The sequence below is a fragment of the Rousettus aegyptiacus genome, unplaced genomic scaffold (assembly GCF_014176215.1).
Source record: "Rousettus aegyptiacus isolate mRouAeg1 unplaced genomic scaffold, mRouAeg1.p scaffold_m13_p_5, whole genome shotgun sequence".
In the NCBI taxonomy this organism is placed as follows: Eukaryota; Metazoa; Chordata; class Mammalia; order Chiroptera; family Pteropodidae; genus Rousettus; species Rousettus aegyptiacus.
In genome coordinates, this window is record NW_023416308.1 from 22,453,046 (window position 1) to 22,475,102 (window position 22,057).

The 22,057-nt window shown below is 50.2% G+C and overlaps 1 protein-coding gene across 3 annotated transcripts in view; it reads right to left on the bottom strand.

Moving 5' to 3' along the window:
- TRPV4 (transient receptor potential cation channel subfamily V member 4) overlaps nucleotides 1-13,373 on the bottom strand; it is a 35,654-nt gene extending 22,281 nt beyond the window's left edge. Inside the window, exon 1 of one of the 3 annotated variants that reach the window (XM_016125043.2) lies at nucleotides 13,296-13,373. Coding sequence is in view for 1 of the 3 variants with exons in the window: in XM_016125042.2 (XP_015980528.2) it covers nucleotides 12,096-12,223 (128 nt within the window). In the remaining 2 variants the exon portion in view is untranslated. Of the gene's footprint in view, nucleotides 1-684; nucleotides 6,721-12,095; nucleotides 12,942-13,295 lie in introns of those variants that run through there. The other 2 variants (XM_016125042.2, XM_016125044.2) reach the window with 2 other exon arrangements.
- Between the last annotated feature and the right edge of the window lie 8,684 nt (nucleotides 13,374-22,057).

The window sequence follows — 22,057 nt, forward strand, 5'->3', positions numbered from 1 at the left end:
TGTGAACCTGCTGTAGCCCCAGGAGTAAACCTAGTAATCCTCAGTTTCCTCATCTAGCACCACCATTAGGAGCCCCGTTTTCCAGAATAAGAAAGCAAGTTTCCAAGGCTGAAGATGACTCTCCCCAGGCACAAACTTTGCTCCCAGTGCCAAGTACGGACCCTTTCCCTCCCCTCTCTCCCTGGTTAACTCCCACCCTCCTATGTTCCCAGCTCAACTACCCCTTCCTCTGGGAAGCCCTCTCTGACTATTCGTGCATGGGCTTAGTTAGTTCCTAGGCGGCATCTGTCTTGTTCATTCCCGCATCTGCAACATCTTGAAGGGCGCCACGCGGACAAACGACCTTATGACAAAGGCACTATTTTTTCCCATGTCTCAGATGAGGAAACTGAAGCTTCAAGAAAGGCAGCCACGGCTTGGAGGGAGAAGAGGTCTCTCTGGCTTAGGGTCCAACGTCTAGCCAGGAGCAGTGGGGGCAGGGGAGCTAGGTCCTACTGGCTTCCTGGCAGCCTCCTGCCCTCTGCAGCACACTGCTGGGCAGGCAGGGCTGGGCAACGAGGGGGAGTTTCCCAGACTCACACCATCTCACCCAGGCAGCAGGGAAATGTCTGAAAAGTCCTCTTTTCTGTGTCTCCCCTCCTGCCTGAAGCATTAGCAAAGAAACAAATAAAGACTGATTCCCACCTTGTTTGTTGTGTGGCTGCCAGGAAGGAAGTCGTGGGCCACAGAGGTGGGGGCACTGCAAGAGGCCATTCTTGGCGGCCGCAGTGGGGCACACCGACGTCGGAGCTCCTGCTGGACACTGGCCCCGTGCTGGCCACCAGTGTGGAATCGGGAGCCTGGACTTTAGAGTCATTCAGGCTTGGATGCTAACCCCAGCTCTGCTATTTACCTATCACTTTAGCTACCCGAGCCTCAGTTTCTTCATCTGTAAAGTGGGTATAATTGTAGTAGCTTTTTTCATAAGTCTGCAGGAAGAATTAAAAGAGATCAGCCATGTCTGGTGCTGACGCCGGGATTGAACTGGGGGCTGTCAGTGATTATAATCAAAGGAGGAAGGAAGGGTTAGGAGCACCGGTTCAGAAATTGGATATATGTGGTTCCTGTCCTGGCTTTGGAAACTAGCACTGTGTGATCTTGGGCAAATCACTTCCTCTCTCTGGGCCCCAGTTTTCCCACCTATAAAACCTGGAGTGACCACACCTCCTCTTAGACAGAGTTCTTGAGCCATACCAGTGACCCCAGAAATTTGAAGCACCTACTCAAGTGCTGCCACCTAGTAGGACCACAGGAGGCCGTAGTTCCTGTCTACCTGCCAGGTGAGAAAGAAAGACCTCGATCTTGGCCCCTGCTGCGGCATGAGTTTGGGCTTTGTTCTGCAAAAATGGCAGGGGGAGGAGGGGCGGAGACATGTTGAGGCAGGGAGGCTTGTCTGTTGGGCATTGAAGGGGGAATTAGATTCCCAAGAGAACAGCCCTGTCGGCCTCATTGGAGACGAGGAAAAGGAGACATTGCTATCAACACTCTAATTACTGCACTCCTTCGCCGACTAGGGCGGGACCTAATGACACCCCCCAGCTCAGGGAGCTCCAAGGCCCCTCTAACCCATCTCTTAAGGAACCCCAATCCGGACAGCACCCAACATTTCTGGGGGCTCCATAACCGTTAAGTCTAAAGTCAGCTAGCCTGGGGTTCAAATCCTCTCCCAGCCAGTCACTGCTCATAGCTTTTAGGCAAGGCACATAGTGATCATTATTAACATTTTAATTATGACGAAATAATAATTATGAAATACACCTCCATCATCATCAGGATTATGCTGCTCTAACTCTGTGCCAGGCACCAACCTACACGCTTCACACGTGCATTCCTACCGGACCGAGACCAGCGGTTCCCAGTGGGGGCCGTTCTACTCCCCAGAGACACCTGGCAACATCTGGGGACATGTTTGCTTATCCCATTGTGCAGGGAAGAGGGGGCTACTGGCACCTAGTCGATCAAGGCCAGGAATGCTGTCAAACATCCTCCAATGTAAAGACAGGTGCCACCACAGGGAATAACCCAGCCCAAAATACCAACAGCGCAGAAGTCGTGAAACTCTGCCCTGCAGGTAGGCGGTAGGCGCTGCTGTAATTCCCCCTTTGTAGAGGAGGAAACTGAGGTTCAGACAGGTTAAGTGCCTTGCCTGAGGCCACACAGCAGGCTCACAGCAGAGCCAGAATTCAAATCTGGGCAGCTGGCCACAGAACCTGGGCTATCCTATCTGCTCAGCTGACTGGACACATCGTAGGTGCCAGATGCCACGCCAAACCTTGACGGTAACTTGTCCAAGCTGCACAACAGGCCTAGGAGGTCAGGATTATTACTATCAGCCCATGCTATTCTCTCCAAGCCTCAGTTTCCCTACCTGTAAACATGGGTTGCAATAATAGTGTCTACTCCATCAGGCTGCTGTGACAGAGAGCAGCTCAGGGGTTTCTTGGGCACCTATGAAGCACTTGAAAAATGCCTTAATCATCATCATCACCATTATCACAGGGTTCCTGCCTCCTTACCACCTTCCTCATGCACACACAGGTAGTAAGTACCACAGCCTGGCATTCATGTCCGGGTTAACATGTCCCATGTTAAAATTCGCCTCTCCCAGCCTTGCCCTCAGTTAACCCCCCAGAGTCTGGTGAGCAAAGCTGGGCTTCCACTCTTATTTTGTAGCTGAGGAAACTGAGGCCCCGAGGGGCCACCCAGGGGGCAAACGGCCTCTGGATCCTAACCCTGGGTTCCTTGTACACCACATCACCCAAGCATATGTACATGCCAGTGCATGCATACACACACACATACACACACGCATACACACACACACACACACACACACACACACACACACACACACACACACACACAGGGGCTGCCGGGCCGCTCTGTGGCAATTCCCTCCCCAAACACTGCCCTGTTCTTTGTGGCTGCGGAAAGAGTTCACTCCCTGTTCTAATTTGCCCTTTAGGCTGTAATTACACATTCCAAACCCTTGCCAGACTTAGGAGGGAAGGAGGGGTGCAGGCGGGAGAGGCTGAGTCCTCGTGTGCGTCCCCTCCGCATGCGAACGTCCTGTATGCTTACTCGTGGCGCCTGGCGAGCATCAGGGACTCACCCCGGCACACTGATGCATGAGCGTGAACATGCCCGCCCCGGGTGTCACCACTGCATATTCATTTAAAGCAGCGAATTCCAAATGTTTTTGTTTTGAGCACCCAAACCTTTGTTTGACTATATATACTAAATCGTAGTACACGCACAGATGGTACTTGTGTCAGGATAGACAGAAGGGGGATTTGAATCTCAGGGCCCATGGAACAGGAGAAACCATTCATCCATTCATTCAACAAAAACTTATTGAGCACCAACTGTGTGCCAGATACTGGGGAGAAATCCCTGCCCTCCCGGGGCTGACTGTCTAGCGGAAAAACAGAGTAAACAGCCAGACGGAGCAATAAGCAGAGTCATGCCCAGTGGTGCTAAGAGCTGTGTAGACCAGAAAGGCTCGAGAGTGGATGAGTTAAGAGGTGCGGAGGACTCAGCCGGGTGAGGAGACACAGGGCTGAGCCAGGGTCCTCGAGCCTTCCTCTCTGCCCCTGAGAGAGGCTCCAGGCTCTCCAGACACAGGGCCATCTGGAAGGTCACGCGTTCTGCTCCGACAGCCCTGGAGAGTTCAGTCAGGGCAGCCAAATCCACCCCACACCAGGTGGGAGCTAGTGGGGCATGGAAAGAGTGTGCGTTTTGACGTCAGACACATCAGGAGGTGGGTTCCCAGGCCCTTCGCTCATTCGATGACGGTGAGCTTGAGCAAGGTACTCAGCCTCTCCGAGCCTCGCTTCCCTCACCCACCTGTAGGGATCTTAACTGGGTTATTGTGAGAATTACATACCTTGAGTCAAGCACCTGGCACAAAGTAAGCCCTCGGTAAACTGCAAATTCCATGACTAAGTGAAAGGCAGGTGTCTTCTCTCTTCGAATCCCAGATTCAATGGGGGTCTCTGGCTCCACTCCCTGCCCTGCCCCCAACTGCACAGGGTGGAAGGACCCATCCTCACCTCACTGGGACTCCATGGCTTTGCCTGATCTCATGGAAACCCTGGCACATACTTGTCAAATCCCATCCTCCTGATTACGTGATCAAGAAAAGCTGCTTAAATCTGGGGGCAAGTTTGGGCGTGCGTGTGGGGGCTGCTCCGCCCCAGGGGGAAGAATTCTAGGGAGCTGGTTCTTCCTGGTTCCCTTTCACCTGGAATCAATTCACTCCAACAGGCATCTTTTGAGTGCCACCTGTTTGCAGGGCACCCGGTAGCATAAAAGAGTGGAACCCCACGCGAGAGTCTACGAGAGAAGGCGGATGGCTTTTCCCTACTCTGGGCCTTTGCCCGGCTGTTCCCTCTGCCTGGACCTCTTTCTCTACTGGCTAATTCCCTTTCTTCATGTCTCGTCTTAACCAACACTTCCTGTGAACAGCCTTCCTGGCCCTCCAGTCTAAACCAACGAACGGCCTGGCTGTTTCCTCTCAGAGCCACACGTGTCTCCCTTTAGAACACTTTTCATGATGAAATGTTCATATTTGCATGTATTATTCTTTTATTCAACTTCTCTCTTCTCCAGAGTTTTAGTTCCATGAGGTAGGGACTATTTTGAGTCTGCCATTCCCTCCCCCACCACCCCCAGCATTTAGCACCTTGCGGAGGAAGAATGGGGCATTAAAAAAACATTTCCTTTCTTAAACTGTAAGACAAGGGGCCTCTGACATTCCAGGATGTGCAGGCAGGGGAAAGAGACATTCATCCTGATGGGGACAGGGAGAGGCTGCCAGGAAGAGGGATGATTGGACTGGGGCTTGACAACGGGCGGGAGGGCAGAGGAGACAGCAGGTCCAGCTGTGGAGGTGAGTACGGAGAAGACTGAGGAACGGTGCAGCCTGAGGCATTGGGAGAAGAAAAGTAGGAAGGAAAAATAGACAGGTGAGTGGGTAGGGAGGAGGCAGGCCAGGGGGGGAAGGGCTGGGGCTCCCAGACAGACCCAGTACGCTTCTTCCTCCCCGCATCCTGGGGTGTTCCTTGTCGAATCTGGGGGCCCTGTTTCCTACAGCACTCTGGAAGAAGAATGACTGTGAGTGCCTGTCATTCTACATCAGTTGGAGGGTGGCATGGGTGGGGAAGGGACTAGGAAGAGGGGACACTAAGGTTCACTGGTGTTGGAGAGAAAACACAAGCCCTGCCCAAGCCCCCATGTTCTAGGTGGGGAAACCGAGGCTAAGGGAGGTGGAGTCACTTACCCAGTGTTGCCCAGCTCCTAAGAGGAATACGTAGGATTAGAACCTGTGTGCCACCGGGACCTGTGCCGTCAATGAATCCTTTACAAGAATCAGGGGACTTCGGAAGGGAAGGGTGGAAGGGAGGGGTGAAGGAAGTAGCGCAGGGTAGGTGGAGGGATCACTGCCCAGGAGGCAGACTGCCAGCCACCTCACCGCTGTGTGACCCCGCTATGTCACCTAGCCTTCCTGTGCCTCAGTTTCCTCACTGTAAATGGTGATGGTCCTAGCACCCACCCCAGGGGCCTGCTGTGACGGTTAGATGAGATCGTCTGTAAAATTCTGAGCCCAGTGCCTGGCAGAACACACGCACTCAGTACAGGATGGCTGTTGTTGGCAACACCATTATCGTTATATTATTATTGTTAGAGGACAGATGAACTGACTGACTGAGGACCAATGAAGGCTCGACTGCCAAGGAGGGTGGGTGGCTAGGCCCAGAGACTGGCATCCAGCAGCCACCTCAGAACAGCAGCTGCTGGGAGCTCAGCCCCTTGGCCAAACGGAACTTCCTGCCAGCCAGGCTCCTCAGCCCCTGGCAGGAGGTGGCCGCTGAGGGCATCATGCCATGCCAAGCCCCATCCCTGGCCAGCTTGTATTTACCTAGCAGGTCTCGGCCTAGCCTGCTTCCTGTTTGCTGCACAGTGGCCGTCTGTCCAGGACAGACAGAGCTCCAGTGTCCTGTCGGATCCCCTCACTTGGGAGGGAGCCCCTCCTCAAGCTCACTCCGCCCAGATGGGGCAGGGCTGGGGTGACTCACCAGGCCCACAGAGAGCAAGGCCAGTGTGGCTATGGCAAAGATTCGGTGGCTAGGGATTCGACAGTGCATAAAAATACCCCCCTCCTGAGCCTTCGTGGGCACCCATGCACATTCCAGGGTCCCCAGGCCCAGAGTGGGAGCCACTGAGAGGCAGTGTGGTTCAACAGTTTAAGGGCACTCACTATGCAACACTAAGGTCACATATGATAGCATTCCATTTACATGAAATGTCCGGCACAGACAAATCCATAGAGTCAGGAAGCAGATGCATGGTTGCCAGGGGCTGGGGGACAGGGCAGTGGCCGGCAACGACTGCTCAGGGGCATGGGTAACTTTTTGAGGTGATGAAAATGTTCCGGAACTAGATAGTGGCGTTGACTGCACAACTCTGTATACCCTGAAAACCACTGAATTGTACACTTTGAAAGGGAGTTGTATGGTATGTGAATTACATCTCAATAACCCTTTCTGGCTTCATGTCCTCGGGCAAGTGGCTATCCCCTCCCTGAGCCTCAGTTTCCTCAGGGACACATGGAACGTCATGGGGATTAAACACATGTCAAGGGTCTGGCACACAGCAGAGGCTCAAGGACATGTGGCCCCTGCCCCAGACGGCTCCAGCTCCTTCTGGGCCTATCCACCCCCTCCCCTACTCCCACCCCCCACTCAGAGCACAACCCCAGCAGCCCACCCTCTCAGCCTCAGCCCCAGGCCAAGACAGGGAGGCCTCGGATCCTTAGCAGCCCCTCCTCTCTGGCCCAGCCCTTCTCCTGGAGGACAGTCACAGCCATGGAGACCACCACCCCCCGCCCTGCCAAAGAGGACCCTGTAGCCTCAGGAACCACCCAAAGCAGCTATGTTCTGATCCCCACCTGCCACTCGTTGGCTGGCTGGCCGGCCTTGAGCAAGTCACTTCGCTCTGGTTCTCAGTTTCCTCATCTATAAAATGAGGGACATAATACTACCACCTGGGAGGGGTGAGCCTGCATTGCTTTGTAAATTTTTTGTTGGACTTTACATTCAAGCTTTACATTAAAAAAAAATAAGATGATAGCTCCTATACCAAGGAACCTGTTGTGAGGATTAAATGCAATAATTCAAGAGTTTAAGGCGGTGCCCGGTGCAGTGAATGAGCACCGAAGGGCGGCTGCTGTTTCATTGTTGTTGATGGTCCCTCGATTGATAGCTGTGGAGACCAGGCCCAGGGAGGGCAGAGCAGGCACTGGAACCCAGACTTCCCGGCTCCAAAACCTGGCTCATGACTCTGTTGGGAGAAAGGGTTTTTTCACCACCTCATTTCCATCTCTTGCCACCTCTGGGAGGCTGTCAGGGCAGGCACTGGCCCATTTCCCAGCTAGGAGGCTGAAGCCCAGAAGGGATGGGACCCCACCCACCCATACATACAAACACTCCTCCACTTAATTCCCCAGTGCAAAAACCCTGAGGTTATCATGTTAGAGGTAAGAGCAGAAACCATGGAATGAATGGGTCGGGCAGGAGCCCGGAAAGGGAGCCTGGGGCAGCAGAAAACCAGGCTGAGATCCTCCCTCCCACCCAGCCACCCTCCCCTATGCCAGCCGTAGGCTGTTGTCTCTGGTTAACTGCCTAGAATTAGGCTGAGGCCAGTGCCTGAAATTCCACCATACGCAGTGCCTGCCCTCATTGGTACATTTCACACCGTGCCTTTTATCTGTTTTAATCCAAGTAATATCTCTAGAAGTTAGATATTATTGTCTCCATTCCCAGATGAATAAACTAAGCCCGGGAGAATGGAGGTGGGGGAGTGACATTTATCCAACACCTCCCATGCTCCAAGAACTTTCACGTTTTCCTCCCATATGAGGTGGGCATCACTGTTACCCCATTTCGTAGGTGAGCAAACTGAGGCTCGGAGAGACCAGGAGAGACCAAGAGATCCTGCAGAGGTTACTGCTCAACAGGAAGGGAATCTGGCTAGTATTCCAACCACCTGCTTTTAAACCCATTCGAGTTCATCCCTTTGGGGTCTAAGAAACCTTCTCTCTGGGGCCACTCTTCGAAATGCCATGCCCCGTGGAACTCGCAGGATAGCTGGTACGGTGGTGAGGGGCTGAGATGCCACAGGCAGACAAACTTGGAGTCTGAATCTTGGCTTTGCCACTTAGTTGCTGTGTGAGCCCAGGCAAATCCCTTCACTCGCCCTGAGCCTGTTTCCTTATTTCTATAAAAGATTGCATTACAGCACCCACCACTGGGTTGCTTAATCATTGTGGGTGTCGGGGCCTCATAAGTGCAGCCCCAAAAGACTGCTTGTGGAATGATGGGAACTTGGACGCAAGCTTTAAGAGGGCAAGGCCCTCTTCTGTTCCTGTCACCACTGAAATCTGAAGTGCCTAGAACAGGACCTGGCACATAGTAGCTGCTCAAGATATAGTTGATGAATGACCACATCAATGAATTAATGAACAAATGAACTCATGATACAAATGAAAGGAGTCAAAGACAAGCTTCATCCTTCTCCCCAGGGCAGACAGATCTCCAAAGCAGAACCTCTACCTAGTTAACTAGCTAACTTCCTTTCTCCCATCCTCTAACGCAGCAGACCCCAACCTTTTTGGCACCAGGGACCAGTGCTCCTATGAGAATCTAATGCCTGATGATCTGAGGTGGAGCTGAGGCGGTGATGCTAGCTCTGGAGAGCGGCTGCAAACACAGATGAGAGTTAGCTCGCTTGCCCGCCACTCACCTCCTGCTGTGAGGCCTGGTTCCTAACAGGCCACAGACCAGTACTGGTCCACGACTCGGGGGGTGGGGGACCCCTGCTCTAACAGATCATTTATCGAGCACCTACTATGAAACCCAATACTCCCCTGTGAAAGAGACAGCTATCATGAGTCCATTTTGCAGATAAGGACACTAAGCTCAGAGGGGCCAGGACACTTGCCCAGGCTCAATTAGTCTCAGAGCCAGAGTGAATCTGAGCAGGTGATATCTTCTGACACCCCTGCCTCCTGCCTTATTGACCTGTCTATCCAACCACTTATTCCTTCCTTCCTTCTTTCATTCATTCACCACGGCTACACGTAAGCCCAAGCCCCTCCTTTTGTGCCAAAGGAAGATAGGAGTGAATCAGGCCTGCTGGGGTCTCCCCAAGCCTGTGGGGCCCAACCAGGGCGTATGTTGGAATTGCCTCCCCGACACACACACACCCCCGAGGAGCTGTCCCAGAAGGTGGTCAGCCCTCCTGTTCAGCTGGGTGGAACCTAGGCTACTCCACCCTCAGGAAAAGCAGGCGCCTGGTGAGACCGAGCAGCCCTTTGTGTGGGGGGCAGGCAGGGCGGGCAGGCAGGCAGGGCAGCCGTTACTCACCACTAAAGAAAAATAAGAGTACTCCCACTTGGTCAATGGCCTGCCTGTCACCCCCCTCTCCTGCCCCACCTCCTTCTGTGGCCTTTCCTGTCCCCTGACCTCATCTGGAACAGACTCGAGAGCATTTATGGAAGGCCTCTTATGCCCCTGGCATGGTCTCTGTGACCCACCCTCACTGATGAGGAAACCTGCTCAGAGAGGTGGGGCGACCTCCTTGGGGGTCACACAGCCAGCAGTGACCAGGGCTCAGGGCAGAACGACGAAGCTGATGATCAGGCAGGGGCTCAGAGGTAGGAAGGAAGTCAAAGTCACAGTGAAAATAAGGGCCTGGCCTCCCTTCCTCATTCCTGCCAGCCAGGGTGTCAGCTCACAAGATCCAAGGGCACCCAAGGCAGGAGCTCTGCCTGAAACCCTCTCATGCTGGCAGAGCTCTCTGACTTCCAGCAAAGCCCAGGTGGCAGACCCAAGAACAGAGAGGTTAAGCCACTTCCTGAGGTCACACAGCAGCAAGTGACAGAGCTGAAATGTGAACAGAGGTGGGTCAGACTGCAAGAGGGATGAGTCCAAGGTGGCTTTCCAGGAAGGAAGCTAAGCCAGTCAGCGGGCTTTTCAGGAACCCAAGGGGACCATAGTCCCTCAAATCTGCTTCCCGATCCAGCTCTGCCATGAGCCAGTGGGGCAACCCTGGGCAAATCTATTCTCTCTCTGAGTCTGTTTTCTCAGCTATAAAATAAGAGTCAGCCTTCCCGCCCCTGCCCACCCCTGGTAGAGGTGAGGTTACGACACCGCTAAAGTGAATATCAGGTGCTAGACATTGATTACAAACTAAACAGTCAATGTTACACTGGAGACAGCCCACAACCCCACGAAGCAGGTGCTATCATCATCCCTGGTTTACAGATGAGGAAACTGAGGAGTGAGGGAACTTACTGGAAGCTGGGATTTGAACCAGGTGGCCAGGTTCTATCCCTAGAGTTTAAGCATTAAATCAGGAAAGTAAGAAACGCCAATGGCTCCTGGTACTCTGTTGATACCTGTAAATATTTCATGGCTGAAGGGCATCATCCTTTGTCCAGATACAACTCTAGCTTTGCTCCTGCTACCCTCTACCCACCTACCTGGCAAGGAGGTGCTATATGCCCTAGGGATGGGCTGGAGGAAAATACGCCCTGGAAAAGGCCAAGGGACAGGATGAGGAAGAAGACGGTGGTTTAGAGCCCTGTCATGTGCCTTGATTGTCCCTGTAAAGTGAGAACCGAGAGCCCCACTTGATAAATGAGGAAACAGGCTCAATGAGGCCAGGTGACTAGCTCCGCCTCCCTGGTGAAGGAGCAGCAGGCCTAGGGTTTAAGCTCAGCCCTATCTGAGTAGTTTTGGTTCTTATCTCTATACTACAGAGCATCTTCCCCACGACTCTGGGCCCAGACAAACCAGGAAAGGCCACTTTGGAAATAAAAGACATGAATTTTGAAATTAGACCAAGAATTCCAATCCCAGCTCTGCCCCTTCCCAGCTCAGAGACCCTCGGCAAGCGACTTCACTGTTCAGACCTCAGTTTCTCCCTCTCAAAAATAGATACAATCATAGTTTTGTATCCAAACATGCCAAGAGTGTTTGGCTCAGTGCCTGGCACATAGTAAGTGCTCAGTAAATGCTTACCACCATCATCATGACCACTAATGCAGCCCAGGCTTGGGAAAAGCTGGACAGAAACGTGCACCCAGAGTTCAGAGTGGCAGCTGTGGGGCCCAGGACCACAGATATCTCAAGAGATCTGAATTAATCTTTAACAGGTAAATTCCACTCCGAATTAGTGATGCAGAGCATTCCAGAGGGCCGGCTGGTATAAAATGTTCTCTTGGCTCCCCAGATCCTTTGTGTAACAAGAAGAAAAGCTGGGTCCCTAAGACTTGGGGAGGGGCTGGAGCATCTTTCCTGGAGTAAAATGTAGGAAACTGAGGCAGACAGCAGGCTAGGGGCTTGTGAGAGGTGGAGAAGCCCACTCCATGTGGACCTCCTCTTCCAGGAGTAGACAAGGGAGCTCCAAGGACTCAGGACTTCTTGAAACGATGTGTTCAGTCACTCAACAGGGCAATGGCAATTTACTGAGCACCTACTATGTGCCAGGCACAGTGAGACCAATCCTGCGTGTTCCTCTCCCTCTTAATCTCCTTTCAGCAGTCCTTCTCCAGTCCCCACCTGGGGCCTCACATCTCACACCTGGAGGGACTCCTCAGGCCTGCAGACCGGCCTCCCTATCTGGCCCCCACTCTGCAGCCAGAGGGACCTTTCCAGAGCACACATCCAGCATGGCCCTCTCAGCCTGGACTTTTAGGGCTTCTGGGTCTGACCTAGCCCCTGACTATCTGATCACTTGCCCTTCCTGTTCACGCTACACACTCCAAACAGAAAGGTTTCTCAGCTCTACAAACCCCAGGCTTATTCACCTACTTACTCCATTTCAAAATGACTCCACCTGGTTTTACAAATGTGAACCCGACTGACCCATGAGTGTTATTTGCCATCCGTTTAAGGAGCCCCCACCCTGATTTACCAATAAAGGTGGGAAAGAAGGCTTCCCATGGTTATTCAAACAGAATGAATTGGAGAAATGTGGAAATGGGCAATTACCTTTTTTCACTCCTTTTCATTAAGACGATGTTTGCTGCCAGGACCTCCAGGCTGACACCGAGCTCCAAGCTCCGAGGGAGCACCAGGCAAGGCGCAGCTCTCCTCGCAGGGCGTCTGTCTGTCCTCATGAGAGCCCGGGGGTGGCCCCCATGCTACCCCCACGGTCAGCTAAGGGACTAGCTCAAGGCCACAGTAGTAGGGTGGCAGAGCGGGAATGTGAGCTCACACGGGCCCCACTTTTAACCTCTCACATGACCCGGTCCTGACCCTTCGACCTGACCTCTGTAAAGAGGCAGTCATGGAATTATCCCTCGCCTGACAGTGAAAGTTGCAAAACCGAAATCCTTGGGAGACTCCTAGTGTCCCAGGACAAAGCTCACTCATGAGATCTGCTTAGAATTTCAGGGGTTCGCGCCTCATCCCCCTCCCCTCAAGGCCTCTTTTTAGTTGCTGGGCCATGACAGCCATGGGCCCACCTCTTCCCCATCACTTCCAGGGCACTCCTCTTGAGTACCAGGCAGGGAGGGCTTTGGAGCCAGACCGCCCTAGGTTTAAATTCCAAGCTCCCAGATCAGAGCTTCAGTTTCCTCATCTGCAAAATGGGTGGTGTTTTAAGTAGCTTAAGCATGGTGCCTGTGTTTCATTTCTCCAGGCAAGTAGGGCACCCGGGAGGTCTCTCCCTGTCCTCGGGACTTCCCCGAGTCTCCAGGCAGAGCTGGAGGTTAAAGATTTTCCTGCCTCTGTGGGGGAAGAGTCATCTCTCTGGGACTCAGTAACTAAAACTGGCCTTTGGAAGTTCCACACTCCCAGTTCCCTCCAGCTTGCTCCGAGTTTCCGGGCCAACCTCAGACCCCCACCTCCCTCTTCCAAGCACCCCAAAATGGAAATGTCCCCCCCCCCACCAGGTGGGCTGCCGGGCTTCCTGAATGTAGTTCCTTAGCTTGGATCTTGGGCACCTGGGACCTCTCTCCCCAAGACCTGCAACCCCAGGGCCCACGTTGGCTCCCATTTCACAGATGATAAAAACTGAACCCTAGGGAAGTGGTGGATGCCCGGCCCAAGGGCACCTAGCAAGGTCCCGCACCTCCCGCGCCCCGGGAGAACCTGTGGAGCCTCCGCGACGTCCCCAGGAGCGCGAGGGGACCTCGTCTGGGCCGTCCCTCCCCTGGTCCCTGCCCCGAGGGCCCAGGCTACACTCACCTCCGGGACGGCGCAGCGCGGGTGGCCGGGAGCGCGGCGCTTCCTGAATCCCGGCGGCCCCGGCCAGGCGCCCGCTGCTCCGCGGCGTCTCTCCTCCCCCGGCTCAGGTTCCAAGCTGCGCGCCGCCCCCGGGCCTGCACCCCGCCCACCCTGGCCGCCCGCCGCCAGCACAGCGCCCGAGGTGGCGAACGGCCACTGAACCCACCCAGCCAGGGACTGATCACCTACCTCCGCTTGGGGCGGACAAGGAGCCTCAGTTTCCTCACCAGGAAAATGAGCATCACTGGACAGAGGGGCAGGCGCTGATTGGAGAGAGAGCTTTGGGTGGAATCCTGAGGTTTCGGGCTCCTGACTTGGCCACTCTGGCACTGCTTGCTCATCTGTTAATGGATCCATGCAATCGCTCATTCATTCATTCATTCATTCACTCAGCAGATAATTCAGAGACGAGTCCGTGCGGGTCCGCCCAGGGCTCAATAAATATGAGTTCCTTTGCTTCGCCTCTTCACCAGCGCTTAGTACAGCAGAGCCTGGCACTGAGGAGGTGATCCATGCGTAGTCTTTTAATTGGATGGTGAAGGTGAGCCATACAGTCTCACCATCTACCCCAGTATCTTGATTACTTCCATAGATTGGGCATCTCACTTCCTCCAGATTGGTTGGAAGCCTGGTGGGCCCGAGTTTCAGAGCCGGGCTCCCTGAGCCCAAACCTTGACTCTGTAACTCACCAGCTGAGCAACTAGCCCTTTCACCTTGGTGCCTCAGTGTCCCCATTTAGAGTAGGGTGTAGATACATCCCCACCTCACAGTCATGGTAAGATGCTGGGAGCACCAGGTCTGCATAGAACCCAAGGAACGTTTTTAGGAACATTTTTAGTCCTTTTTATCATTATTGTTTCTACTCCACTGAGCTAACTCCCCCATTGGTAAGACTTTGGGGTCTGCTTTCCCCAGTCGGCAGATAGAACTAGCTCCCCTGAGGTTCGGCAGCTAAAATGTGGAATTTTAGAGGTGTTGCAGAGAGAGAGCCAGAACAGAATGATGTGTTAAAACCGCCACTGTGAGACATGTACAAAAATAAATAAATAAACTTTGATAATGAACTCACTGGGTATGAGGGTGGGGGATGTCAAGCATACTTTCCTCCCAACAGGGCTGTGAGGTAAGGGATTGCCGTGCCCACTTTATAGATGGAAAACTGAGGCTTGGAGAGAATGTGGCTTCTCCAAAAGCTGCTCCCTCTGTGACAGGGTGAGGAAAGAACCTTTCCCTGTGGTATTCTAGGATCTTAAATAGAGCAAATGGCAATCTGGCCTGTGGTGAGGAATGGAGACAGAGCATCCCTCATGTATCCACCTTTCTCACTCCTGGGGGAAATGCTTCCTGCTGGAGGCCTTCCTGGCTGGGGCTGGGCCGGGTTGAGAAGCAGAGATGTAATGGGCAGAACTAGTCTGGGGCCTATTTCTGCAGAAGGGCCCTTCTCAAACGAAAACAACAAGAAGGATCCAGGCTAATAGGAGAACGAAGGGGACTGGAGGAGATGAGGCTGAGGATGGCGCTTACTCTTCTCCAAAATCAGGGGGTTGGGATATGAGCCCTCAGCATCAGCATAGCTAACCCAACACCCTTCTGACCCCCATTTCACAGGCTGGGCAACGGAGTTCCCAGTGCGAGGAAGTGACTCATCTTGGCCTCCATGCCCAATGCTTGGGTTCAAACTCTTCCCTGCTGCTGATTAGGTAGAAGACTCTCCCTCTCAGAACTTTAGTCTCCTCATCCAAAAAATGAGTATCAGTTTCCGTAAAGCAAGAACCATGTCTATCTTGTTTGCAGCTGCAGGACCAGCTCCTGGCCCTTAGTAGGTGCTTTAAAAATACCGATTGATTTAGCTGGAGGGATAGGGGAATAGAGATGCGTTGTTTAATGGGTAGAGTTTTAGTTTTGCAAGATAGAAACAGTTATGGAAATGGATGGTGGTGATGTTTACTCGACAATGTTGATGTACTTAACTGCCACTGAATTATATACTTAAAAATGGTTTAAGATGGCAAATTTTATGTGTATTTTATAACGTTAAAAAAAAAGTGTGTGTGTGTGCGGGGGACAAATTAGACCAACCGGACATAACTGACATGTACAGAGCCTTCTATCCCAAAGTAGCTGCTTATACATTCTTCTCTAGTGCACATGGAACATTCTCAAGAATCGGCCACATACTGGGACACACAGAGATAGCCTCGACAAATAAACAGGGTTGAAATCATACCAACCATATTCTTTGATCATAATGCTTTGAAACTAGAGATCAACTCCAAAAAGAAATCAAGAAGAACCACAAATGCATGGAGATTGAACAACATGCTACTGAAGAATACCCGGGTGAGAGAAGAAATAAAAATGGAGATCAAGAGATACACGGAAATGAATGATAATGATAGTACAACATATTAAAACTTTTGGGACACGGCAAAAGCAGTCGTAAGAGGAAAGTTTGTATCATTCAGGCCTATCTCCAAAAACAAGAACGAGCCCGAATAAACAACCTAACGCTTTGTCTTAGAAAACTAGAAAAGGAAGAACAAATGAGGCCTAAAGTCCTCAGAAGGAAAGAAATCAAAATTAGAGCAGAAATAATTGAAATTGAAAACAACAACAACAAACAGAAAAATAAATACAAGAAGCTGGTTCTTTGAGAAGGTTAATAAAATAGGCAAACCCCTGGCTAGACTCACTGAAGAAAAAAGAGAAAGGACACAAATAAACAAAATCAGGGATGAAAGAGGGGAAATTACGACTGACATCACAGAAATACAAAGGATCATACAAGAATACTATGAAAAAGTATATAATATCAAATTTAATGATCTAGAAAAAATGGACCAGTACTTAGAAAAATATAATCTTCTTAGACTGAATCAAGAAGATCTGGAAAATCTAAATAGACCATTCAGCAGTATGGAAATTGAAACAATCATCAAAAACCTAAAAAAGTAAAAGTCCAGGACCAGATGGCTTCACCAGTGAATTCTACCAAACATTCAAAGAAGATTTAATACCTATTCTCTTCAAACTCTTCCAAAAAATCGAAGAGGAGGCAATACTTCCCAACTCATTCTATAAGGCCAATATTAGTCTGATACCAACACCTCATAAAGATAACACAAAAAAAGAAAACTACAAACCAATATCTCTCATGAACATAGATGCAAAAATCCTAAACAAGATACTAGCGAATGAAATACAGCAACATATTAAAAAGATTATACACCATGATCGAATGGGCTTCATCCCAGAGGTACAGGGATGGTTCCACATATGCAAATCGAGTAATGTGATACAGCACATAAACAAATAAAAAAATAAGAATCATCTGATCACATCAATAGATGCAGAAAAAGCCTTCAAGAAGATACAGCATCCATTTATGATGAAAACACTTCACAAAATCAGTGTAGAAGGAAAGTACCTTAACATAATAAAGGCCATATATGACAAACCTCAGCTAACATTATACTTAACGGTGAAAAACTAAAAACCTTCCCTCTAAGATGAGGAACAAGGCAAGGCTGTCCACTATCACCACTGTTATTCAATATAACATTGGAGGTCCTGGCGAGTGCAATCAGGCAAGAGAAAGATATAAAAGGCATCCACACAGGAAACAAAGCAGTCAATCTGTCACTATTTGCAGATGACATGATTCTCTATATAGAAAACCCTAAAGATTCCACAGATTACTACTAGAGATAATAAGCAAATACAGTAAAGTCTCTGGATAACAATCAACGTTCAAAAATCTATAGCGTTCCTATACTAGAATAATGAAGCATCAGAAAAAGAAGTGGAAAAAAATAATTCCTTTTGCAATTGCAATAAAAAGAATAAAATACCTAGGAATAAACTTAACGAAATATGTGAAGGACCTATATAATGAAAACTACAAGACCCTATTAAAACAAATCAAAGAAAATACAAAGAAATGGAAAGATATTTTGTGTTCTTGGATTGGAAGAATCAATATAGTTAAAATGACCGTATTACCTAAAGCATTATACAGATTTAATGAAATCCATATCAAAATCTCATCAGCATTTTTTAAAGAAATAGAACAAAAAAAAATCATCAGATTTGTATGGAAGCACAAAAGACCCCAAACTGCCAAACCCACCTTGAGGAAAAAGAATGAGGCTGGAGGCATCACTCTGCCCAACTTCAAATTATACTACAAAGAGACGATAATCAAAATGGTATGATATTGGCAGTAAAACAGACACACAGACCAGCAGAACAGAACTGAGAGTCCAGAAGTAATCCCATATGTATATTGGCAAATAATTTTCAACAAAAAAGCCAAAAACATAGAGTGGAAAAAGGAAAGCCTCTTTAATAGATGGTGCCAGAAAAACTGGAAAGCCACATGCAAAAGAATGAAACTAGACTGTTGTCTATCATCACACACCAAAATTAACTCAAATGGATTAAGGACCTGAATGTAAGACCGGAATCAGTAAAAGGCATAGAAGAAAACATAGGAACTAAACTCAAGGACCTTGGACTTGAAGAGGATTTTGTGAAATTGACCTCAAAGGCCAGGGAAGTAAAAGCAAAAATAAATGAATGAGACTACATCAAACTAAAAAGCTTCTGCTCAGCAAAAGAAATCATCAACAAGGTAAAGAGACAACCACCTGTATGGGAAAATATATTTGCAAGCAATGCCTCAGATAAGGACCTAATATCCCAAATATACAAAGAACTCATATGACTCAATAACAACAACAACAACAAAAACAAAAACAAACGATCCAATCAAAAACTGAGCAGAGGACCTGAACAGATACTTCTCCCTAGAGTACATACAAATGGCCAGCAAATATATGAAAAGATGCTCAACATCGCTAGCAGGGAAATGCAAATCAAAACTACAATGAAATACCATCTCACACCTGTTAGAATAGCTATAATCAACAAGACAAGTAATAAAAATGTTGGAGAGGATGCGGAGAAGAAGGAACCCTCATACACTGCTGGTGGGACTGCATATTGGTGCAGACACTATGGAAAACAGTATGGAAGTTCCTCCAAAAACTAAGAATTGATCTGCCACATGATCCAGCAATCCCTCTACTGGGCGTTTACCCTCAAAACTTGAAAACCCCAACCAAAAAAAAGCTGCCACCTCCCCCGCCACACACTCAGAGCGCCCTCAGTTTACCCTATGCTCCCCCTCACACTACCTGGCGTCTTCCCTGTAATCTTGTGAGGGTGGCACTAATGTCTCCATTTCGTTGTCTCCATTTTACAGATAAGAACTACGAAATCCAGAAGCTAGCAGGTCCCAGCTCTCCCCGACACTCCCGGGCAGAAGATTCTTTCCTTACCCTCCTCATAATCCACACTGTTTGCCTCTGCTCTCTTCCCTCTTTCTCTTCCATGAGCACCCCTTAGCCTAGCTGGTGACCCAAAGCTCGACTTAGGCCAAGAGTTGGTATCCAGGACCTGGAGGCCTGGAGTGGGTCTCTGAGTTATGGATGCAGCCAAAACCACCACATGGGGCTGGATTCCTGCAGACCTGGGCCATCTCTTCCCCTCCTCCCACAGCCTTGAGGGCTCGGTATTCTTCAGCACTTTTTGCAGATGGACAAACTGAGGTTCTACACAGTGAAAGTCCTTTGACCAATGTACCTGCCAGTGGTACATTCAAGATTTGAACCCAGGACCTTCTAAATTCAAATGGCCCCTAGAGCAGCAGCCACCTGGCTCCTCCCCATGTGCCTTAGTTCCCTCACCTCTGATGTGGGAAGATCTGCTCACACCCTCTTGGACGAGATTGGGAGTGTGGGATGGTGGGGGTGAAAACTTCTGGTTGGCCTTTTTGCTCATTCTGCACTGAGTGCCATAGGTGGGCTCAAGTCATGATGAAAGGGAAAAAAAAAAAAAACTAGAGGAAACAACTGGGGAAAGAGGGTGGGAGGCTAGCATGTGTGCATTTATGCAGCGCTTACTGTGTGCCAGGCATTGTGTATGGCTTTATCCTCAAGGATTTCTTCCAGCTACAGGAGAGGAAGCATACCAGAGAGGTGAAGGAACGTATCTAAGGCCACATAGCCAGGAGGGCGTGGGGTCTGATGGTCTTTCTCTGGGATCCTGCCCCAATAGACAGCAGCCCCCACCCCCATCACACACACCCACATTTACCAAGAAGCCATGGAGACAGGATACAAAGAGACTAGAGACAATCAGCTGGTTTGTCTGCCTCGGTCCTGCACGCATAGCTGGCCTTGGTCCCAGAGACTGGAGGCCCTGCCCGGCCAGGGACCTTCAATGAGGTTCTTCTGGAATTCTCCCTGGGGCAGAAACCTGAGGCCAGGTGGAGAGGAAGTCCTTCCCTTAGATGACTGTTGCTATGGGCACGGCCACTCGCAGCTGCTCAGCCACTGGCTGATTCCAGTCCTCTGGGCAGCAGGCCTTGTGGCCTGTGGGTGTGGCCAGGCCATGGCTGGCCATGGGCATTTCAAAGATAGCCTTCATCTGAAACTGTGGCATAGAGAGGGAGGGGGGCAACTAAGCCGGTGCCAGCAGTTCCAGTAATTCAGGGCATCCTGGGTGGGCTCCTGAGAGGTACACGGAGGCCCCTAGAATAGTGGGTGAAATTGTAAGAGGGGCCAATGAGCACTTTCTAGAGAGAGGCCCATGACTTTGACAGAGGCCTGGGACCCCCGCCCCCAGCACGTAGGTCATGAAGGCCCAACTTTTCCAGCCAGGAAGAGGCAGAGTTTGGGTAGGGGGTGGAGACACTCCCTTTTCTGAGTCCAGGATCCTAGCCAACAGCTTTTTAAACTCTGAATTAGCGTTGTTCCCCTCTACTCATAGAGACTTATAATTTCCCTTGCTCATAGAACAAAAACCAAATTCACACTGGCCTCAGCATCTCTAGGTTTCATACCTTGCTATCCTCCCTCCTTGATCTCCAGGCTCCATCCACTTTGGCCTCTCCGTCCTTAGAACATGCTGTTTTCTCTCCTGCCTCAGGGCTTTTGCACTAGCTGTATGTAGCCAGCCTATTTCCCTAGCCTGTTCTTTCCCCTTCAGCTCTTAGTTCAAAAGTCACCTCCTCAGAGGCCCTCCTACCCTCTCCCATCTAAATATCTCCCAGTGGACTGCGAGCCCCTTGAGCCCCTTGGAAGGTGAGATCTTACCTGTCTTGGCCCTGTGGGATCCCCTGAGCCTAGCCCAGGGCCTGGAACATAGCGGGTGCTCAGCAAACAAGAGTGAATGACTCACTTTCCAGACAATCCTTTCTGGGTATGATTGAGAGGTGATTAACCATCATCATAGCTGCCCTCGCTAGGTGTCAAGCCCTTTGTTAATTGCTTTGCATATGTGGTCCCATTAGATGTCACAAAGAGAGACCGATGTCTCTACTTGTTGGTAGAGTGTTGATTTCAGCGGAATGATGAATATAAACCAGGGAATGGTTACAATGACAAGAGGTGTTCATTACAGAATAGCTGAGCTGGGAGGGAGCCTTAAACTGTCCAATCTCCCCCTGATTTTATAGATGAGAAAACTGAGGCTGAGGGAAGAAGGGACTTCTGTGTGCCCAGAGTCACACAGAAGATCAAGGCAGAGTGAGAAAGCAGCCAGATTGCATGACCTTTTCTGGGGTGTTCCTGTTGATGTGTCGACATGGGCCCTGCCGAATCTTTAAGAGCAAGGAGGAAGTGACGAGCGTGCTATGGTTTAATTGCATTTGGGGCAGGGTTGCCCCCGCAGGAGTCTCTGGCAGGCCATAGCATCGCAATAAACAAAAATATTAATAAAAGCCATTTATTGAGCATCTTCCATGTGTTGGGCATTTGACACACATTATTTTATATAATCCTGCAAGGTAGAGGTGGTCTTGTCCTGTTTTACAGATGCAGAAACTGAGGCTCAGAGTGGTCAATTGACTTTTCATGTATCACACGGCTATCTGGCTACACAGTTACAGAGCCTGAAGCCGAACCCCAAAATTGTTACGTGGTGGGGGTGATGGCAGTGGCGCTAGTGGCAGTGCTACTAATAGTACAATAGTAAAAATAATAGGACACACCTTTGGTCTCCCTCCACGCCGAGGCTGGCCTGAAGTCAGAACTCCAGAGCACCTGTTTGAGAAGCTTCAAACTTTCCCAACGGTGTTCAAAATGGGGCTTCTTGTTCAGCCTTTGGAAACCACCCGGAACCCCACAAACATACACACTTTGGCGCGAGAGATTGGATAGTTGCGGACCAGCCGAGCTGCAGCAGCCTCGGCGCAGTGCTGACGCTGCCACCTTCTGGGCACCGTGGGAAACTGCAGATGGTCAGCGCGCAGGCGCGGGGGCAGTTGGGTGCTCACCAGGAAAATTCATCAACCAACCAACAAACCCAAGGATGTGTTCCCCCTCCAATCTCCGATAACCCTCCACCCCCCGCAAATGATGATTATTGGGTCAACACTGAATGATTATGCAGCCCATCGCCTACTCAGGCAGTTTCATTGAATCTCAGTGAGTTAGGAACAATTAGTATCCCCATTGTACAGATGAGGGAAACTGAGGCTCAGAGAGGTGAAGTGATTTGTCCAAGGCCACTCAGCTACTAAGTAGCAGAGCCAGGACTCCAACACTCAATTATATCACTATATACCCCACATCGCATAAGTACATCCGTGCAGTCTTACCTAAGACAGTTTTCTAGACTTCAGAAATGCCTAATTGTTTTATAAATAGTAACATTTA